At 42.7% G+C, this 7,500-nt stretch overlaps 2 protein-coding genes across 2 annotated transcripts in view; both read right to left on the bottom strand.

Annotated features, from left to right (window-relative positions):
* Positions 1 to 7,500, bottom strand: part of thoc6 (THO complex 6) — a 189,205-nt gene that overhangs the window by 72,745 nt on the left and 108,960 nt on the right. The window lies entirely within an intron of this gene.
* LOC133999198 (syntaxin-1B-like) overlaps positions 1 to 7,500 on the bottom strand; it is a 23,251-nt gene that overhangs the window by 13,950 nt on the left and 1,801 nt on the right. Inside the window, exon 2 of the mRNA XM_062438386.1 lies at positions 5,332 to 5,431. Coding sequence (XP_062294370.1) covers positions 5,332 to 5,431 — 100 coding nt within the window. The remainder of the gene's footprint in view (positions 1 to 5,331; positions 5,432 to 7,500) is intronic.

Here is a 7,500-nt window from a genome sequence, read left to right as displayed (position 1 = left end):
ATGTAGTATGCAGTATTACAGTAAAAGTACTGCAGTATTATGAGTGATGTAGTATGCAGTATTACAGTAAAGTACTGCAGTATTATGAGTGATGTAGTACTGCAGTATTACAGTAAAGTACTGCAGTATTATGAGTGATGTAGTATGCAGTATTACAGTAAAAGTACTGCAGTATTATAGTGATGTAGTATGCAGTATTACAGTAAAAGTACTGCAGTATTACAGTGATGTAGTATGCAGTATTACAGTAAAAGTACTGCAGTATTATAGTGATGTAGTATGCAGTATTACAGTAAAAGTACTGCAGTATTATAGTGATGTAGTATGCAGTATTACAGTAAAGTACTGCAGTATTATAGTGATGTAGTATGCAGTATTACAGTAAAAGTACTGCAGTATTATGAGTGATGTAGTATGCAGTATTACAGTAAAAGTACAGCAGTATTATAGTGATGTAGTATGCAGTATTACAGTAAAGTACTGCAGTATTATAGTGATGTAGTATGCAGTATTACAGTAAAGTACTGCAGTATTATAGTGATGTAGTATGCAGTATTACAGTAAAGTACTGCAGTATTATGAGTGATGTAGTTATGCAGTATTACAGTAAAAGTACTGCAGTATTATAGTGATGTAGTATGCAGTATTACAGTAAAGTACTGCAGTATTATAGTGATGTAGTATGCAGTATTACAGTAAAAGTACTTGCAGTATTATAGTGATGTAGTATGCAGTATTACAGTAAAGTACTGCAGTATTATAGTGATGTAGTATGCAGTATTACAGTAAAGTACTACAGTATTATAGTGATGTAGTATGCAGTATTACAGTAAAAGTACTGCAGTATTATAGTGATGTAGTATGCAGTATTACAGTAAAGTACTACAGTATTATAGTGATGTAGTATGCAGTATTACAGTAAAGTACTGCAGTATTATAGTGATGTAGTATGCAGTATTACAGTAAAGTACTACAGTATTATAGTGATGTAGTATGCAGTATTACAGTAAAGTACTGCAGTATTATAGTGATGTAGTATGCAGTATTACAGTAAAGTACTGCAGTATTATAGTGATGTAGTATGCAGTATTACAGTAAAGTACTGCAGTATTATAGTGATGTAGTATGCAGTATTACAGTAAAGTACTGCAGTATTATAGTGATGTAGTATGCAGTATTACAGTAAAGTACTGCAGTATTATAGTGATGTTAGTATGCAGTATTACAGTAAAGTACTGCAGTATTATGAGTGATGTAGTATGCAGTATTACAGTAAAGTAGTGGTTTTGGTCCTCTGACTGATATATTATTATTATGACATCATTAGATTATTAATAGTGAAGCATCAGTGTTAGAGCAGCATGTTACTGTTGTAGCTGCTGGAGGTGGAGCTAGTTTACACTACTTTATATACAGTTAGCTAGTTTAGTCCAGTGGTTCCCAACCTAGGGGTGGGGCCCCTCCAAAGGGTCAGCAGATAAATGTGAGGGGTGGTGAGATGATTAATGGGAAAGAAGAACAAACTAAGTTCTGATACACAAATGTGTTTTCAGTTTTTGGACTTTTTCTCTAATCTTTGATTGTTGCTGAAATATTGGATCATTTGAACATTTATTCAGTGTAACAGTGAGAACGTCTCTATCAGGTCACATGATGTCAGCAGCTGCTCAGTGTTGATGTTCATCACAGACCTGATGATTTGATTGGTGGAACGCCTCCGTTAACTAATTGGCATTAACGAGCTGATAATGAACGACGCAATCAATTCCACCTGGTGTCAACACACACACACACACACACACACACACACACACACACACACACACACACACACACACACACACACACACACACTCACACACTCTTCCTGATGAAAATGGAAATCTTATTTATTGACATCTTTAAAACCGTTGAAAGGATTGAGTTGCTGACATGATGAACAGCCAATGAGAGAAATGAGATGGGAGTGTGGAGGAGGAAGAGGAGGAGGAAGAGGAGGAGGAAGAGGAGGAGGAGGAGGAAGAAGAGGAGGAGGAGGAAGAGGAGGAGGAAGATGAGGAGGAGGAAGAGGAGGAGGAGTAAGAGGAGGAGGAAGATGAGGAGGAGGAGGAGGAGGAGGAGGAAGATGAGGAGGAGGAAGAGTAGGAGGAAGATGAGGAGGAGGAGGAGGAGGAAGATGAGGAGGAGGAAGAGGAGGAGGAGAAAGATGAGGAGGAGGAGGAAGATGGGAGGAGGAGGAGGAAGATGAGGAGGAGGAAGAGTAGGAGGAAGATGAGGAGGAGGAAGAGGAGGAGGGAGAAAGATGAGGGGGAGGAGGAGGAGGAAGATGAGGAGGAGGAAGAGTAGGAGGAAGATGAGGAGGAGGAAGAGGAGGAGGAGGAAGATGAGGAGGAGGAGGAGGTCTTTATGAATGGCTGCGGTTTGAAAGCTCTCACTACAACTCCCATGATGCATTATTCAGGCGGAAACTCTGTGATGCATTTTGTATGAAGGTCAGAGAGTGAGCTGACCCAGAGCTGAGGAGAGGAAGAAGATGATGAAGATGATGAAGATGATGAAGATGATGAAGATGATGAAGAATACACCATAAGACATTTATTGTATTTGGACTTTTCGTAATGTGACTCACTGTTTAGAAAAATGCAAATAAAATGCATCATCGTTTCTGTTTTTTCTCCACCAGACTCAGACGGACTCACATGTGCTGAGCGGTTCAGCTCGTCGTTAACTGGACCTCATGCAGGTTAAACACCAGAACCAGAACCAGAACCAGAACCAGAACCAGAACCAGAACCAGAACGGACTTCAGGTTCAGCATGCAACAGAAACACATCAAGACACGGGGAGGAAAGGAAATAAGGACGGTAGGGAGGGGAGGGAGGAAGGAAGGAAGGAAAGAAGGGAGGGAGGGAGGGAGCGAGGGAGGGAGGGGAGGGAGGAAGGAAGGAAGGAAGGAAGGAAGGAAGGAAGGAAGGAAGGAAGGAAAGAAGGAAAAAAGGAAGGAAGGAAGGAAGGAAGGAAGGAAGGAAGGACGGAAAGACAGAAGGACAGAAGGAAGGAAGGAAGGAAGGAAGGAAAGACAGAAGGACAGAAGGAAGGAAGGAAGGAGGGAAGGAAGGAAGGAAAGAGTGAGAGGAATAAAGAAAATAAACGACAAAGGAGAAGAAACAACAGAAACAGAAAGAAATCATCGTCATGCAGCAGAACAAACAATAAAAATAACAGAAGACAAACAGAAAGTTAACGTTATAATTCTTCAGTCTGAAGATTATAACTAAATATAAATAAATAAAAATCTTAAAACAAAATAAAAGTACAGATAAAACCTCCTGAACGTCAGCATTATCTTCCCTCCCTAAAGATGCTCATGTGTGAGAGCAGCAGCGTAAAATACATCATCGCTCATCAAGGGAGGAGATAATCGCTCATTCATCGTAGTCGAGGTTAAAAGTTCAATTCATCGTCAAATTTCCTTCCTTCCTCTTTCTTTCTTTAATTTTTCCTTTGTTCTTCTCCTTCCCTCTTTCTTTCCTCATTTCCTTCCTTTCCTTCCTCCCTTCCTTCTCTCCTTACTTACTTCCTCTTTTCCTCCCTCCTTACTCCTTTCCTTCCGTCCTTCCTTCCCTCATTCCTTCATTCTTCCCTTCCTTCCTTCCCTCTTCCCTTCTTTCCCTCATCACTTCCTTCCTTCCTTCCTTCCTTCCTCCTGTCCTTCCCTCCTCCTTTCTTTCCCTCATCACTTCCTACCTTCCTTCCTTCATTCTTCCTTTCCTTCCTCCCTTCCTTCTCTCCTTACTTCCTTCGTCTTTTTTCCTGCCCCCACCCCCCTCCTTCCTCCCTCCTTTCCTTCCTTCATTCCTCCTGTCCTTCCCTCCTCCCTTCTTTCCCTCATCACTTCCTACCTTCCTTCCTTCCTTCATTCTTCCTTTCCTTCCTTCTCTTCTTACTTCCTTCGTCTTTTTTTCCTGCCCCCCCCCCTCCTTACTCCTTTCTTTCCTTCATTCCTTCCTTCTTTCCTCACTTCCTTCCTTCTTCATTCCTTCCTTCCTTCTTTCTTCACTTCCTTCCTTCTTTCCTCCCTTCCTTTTTTCCTTCTTTCCTCCCTTCCTCCTGTCCTTCATTCCTTCCTTCCTCCTGTCCTTCCTTGACCTGAGGACACCAGGAGCCTTAAACTAAACTGAGTCTGACTCCTCTGGAGCATTCTGCTAATTACAGTAAGATAATAGCCGGGTCAGGGTTGATGAAGGCATCATGTGATGTTGAGTGAAGCAGATAAACATGTAAACACAGATCTGCTCCCTCAGAGTCGAGCATCGGTGAGTTTGAGCCGCTGCAGCTCAGACTTGGCTTCGGGGCCTCAGCGCTGACATTGACTCATTCCTGCTGAGTCACAGCGTCGGGTCTCACTCGGCTCACTGGAGACGGAGACCAAGGAGACTGATGACGGACGTTTGGCCAACAGTCTCATCATCAGCGAGCCGCTAACCGGATCAGATTTCACTCTGAGGTTCAGAGTCCAGTTACTGGCAGAATATTCAACACTTTAAATCTTTATTTATAGTCTGAAAGTGTAAAAACAGCAGAGCAGCACAACCGCAAACATCACTCATCTGAACGTAGGACCAACATCTGGCGTAACCATGGAGATTCTACCTTCATGGTGCCGTGTGCAGAAATATAAACAAACACTGTGAGACTGAAATCTGATGAATCTCTTTTACTTTCTTTTTGGTCCTGTTATTTATTAACCTTCCTGTCGTCCTCCCGGGTCAAATTGACCCCGTCTGTTTTGACTGTTCCTCCCTTCCTTCCTTCCTCCCTTCCTTCCTTCCTTCCTTCCTTCCGTCTGTCCTTCCTCCGTCCCTCCTTCTGTCTTTCCTTCCTTCCTCCTTCCCTCCTTCTTTCCTTCCTTCTTTCCTTCCTCCATCCCCCTTTCTTCCTTCCTTCTGTCCTTCCTTCTCTCCCTCCCTCCTTCTTTCCTTCCTTCCTTCCTTTCCTTCCTCCCTCCCTTCCTTCCTCCCTTCCTCTTTTCCTTTCTCCCCTCCCTCCTTCCTTCTTTCCTTCCTCCATCCCCCTTTCTTCCTTACTTCTGTCCTTCTTTCCTTCCTTCCTCCCTTCCTCTTTTCCTTTCTCCCTCCCTCCATCCCTCCTTTCCTTCCTTCCTTCCTTCGCTCCTTCCTTCTTCTCTCCTCCCTTCCTTCCTTGACTCTAGGACAACAGGAGGGTTAATCAATGAATCACATGCTGCCATCTGTTGTCATGTGACCCTTGAGTTCAGATCATTCGATGAAAGGTTACTGAGGGAGACGGAAACGTGTGTGTGAGTCTTACTTTCGTCAGGGTTGGGTGCGGCCAGGATGGCGCTGTGCTGCTTCTTGACCTGCTCCACATCCTCCGACAGCTTTTCTATACAGCCTCTGATCTCTTCAACCTGAGACACACACAGGGAAACACATCACATTAATTCATCACATAAACCCAGGCGGGGAGTTCTGGTCCTCTGAAATGATGCCAACCAGGAAGTAACTTAAAACTGCATTCTATCAAAAGGCCACCAGGGGGCGACCGTTTTGGTGTCAAAAGGACTTCCGTCTCTATACAAGTCAATGGAGAATTCACCAACTTCTCACTTGATTTCTAACCTCAGTAAACGTTTTCAAAATGTGTTTATGGTCTCAATCGCTAGTTTAAAGCCTTCTTCAATGCAGTATGATGTTCATTTGGGACATTTTGGCCTCCCTGATTTTATATGTGACGATAAAGCAGGGTATGCATTAGGGCGTGGCTACGTGTTGATTGACAGGTTGATTGGTTCACAGGTTCAGGAGGGCGCCTCATGCTCCTCCTGATGCCCATATAAGTAGAATCCCTGTTTTTATTTTTCCCCAGCATGCACCTGAAATTTTCAAGATGGCGCTGCTCAGATCCGATACTATTGGCCTCCGAGCAGCAGTCCACAAACCAATGGGTTACGTCACGGATGTTACGTCCATTTCTTATATACAGTCTATCGTTAGAGCTCCTCCTAGTGGCTGAAGGTAGAATACACAGCTCAGTGACTCATTGCAGCAAGACATCATGGACGTCAACGTTAGTTCCGAACAATTATTACATCACAGATGTTACGTCCTTTATATATACGGTCTATGCAATGAACACCGAGCACAGCAGAGTCTCTCTGCACCGATTGGACTGTTTATTTTTAAACAAACATAAGATGATGGATGAAGCTTCTCCCCCTCAGGTGCAGAGCAGCTCAGTCGATAACTATCAGCTGCGGTGGATAATCCACTTTCTGCTGCTCTCCCATAACACACACACACACACACACACACACACACACACACACACACACACACACACACACACACTTCCTTTAAACTCACCTCCACCTAATCCTACTGACGAGAGAACGGCCGAGCCTCGAACACTCTGCAGTTAGTGTTTTACATCTGTGCTTATAAAGATTTAAACTCAAACTCAATTCATCAGTTATTCTTTAATCTTAAATGTAGTTCATTATTTATTTTAGAATATCATCATTTTTAGTTTATTGAACCTCAGTAAGAAGTAATCAACGTGAATGCTCTCATTATGATCTGTGAGACTGAAATCTGATGAATCTCAGACTTGTTTTTAATTACTTTTACTTTCTTTTTGGTTCTATTTTTTTATTAACCTTCGTGTCGTCCTCCCGTCTGTTTTGACTGTTCCTTCTTTCCTTCCTTCCTTTCCTTCCTCCCTTCCTTCCTTCCTTTCCTTCCTCCCTTCCTTCCTTCCTTCCTTCCTTCCTTCTTTCCTTCCTCCCTCCTTTCCTTCCTTCCTTGACTCGAAGACAACAGGAGGATTAAATAAACATCTATAATGAGTCATTTTAGTTTAAGACAAAACTGGATTTAAGAAAGTTTTGCTTCAGTTTCTGAGTTTAACGGAGTTCAGCTCAAACTGAAGCTGAGAGGAGAATATAAAATCATCCGTCTGTCTTTAAAGCTTCTCAGCAGCTTTATCGTCCACATTAAAGTCTGATCACCGTAAACGTTAACGGAGAAGCTTCGTCGTTTTGACCTCGATGCAGCTTCCTGTCATTTACAACGAGCTCGTTAAGACTCGGTCCAGCTGTGATAAACCTGCTAATGGATTTAACTTTAGTCCTTTAACCCGACAGTTAAAACCTGATAACAGTTAAAATGATTCTCTGTCTCTGGCGCTCTGTGACTCTCATGATGTTTGAGTGTTGATTTAACATTTGGAGTCTGTGTGAAGTGTGAGAGGAATAAAATCTGCAACTGCACCGAGTGCGTCCGCCATTTTGTGTCTTCTGTTGAATTCACCTGCACACACACACAGACACACACACACACACACACACACACACACACAGACACACACACACACACACACACACACACATTGCACAGATGTTTGTACGTTGTGTGTTTTGTGCAGTTTTGTTGGGTTTTGGAGTTTTCTGAGACTTACATCATCCATCACTGATCTTTA

Source organism: Scomber scombrus, chromosome 18 (assembly GCF_963691925.1).
Source record: "Scomber scombrus chromosome 18, fScoSco1.1, whole genome shotgun sequence".
In the NCBI taxonomy this organism is placed as follows: domain Eukaryota; kingdom Metazoa; phylum Chordata; class Actinopteri; order Scombriformes; family Scombridae; genus Scomber; species Scomber scombrus.
Note: the sequence above shows the minus strand (reverse complement) of the source record. Positions and strands in the feature narration are given on the sequence as shown.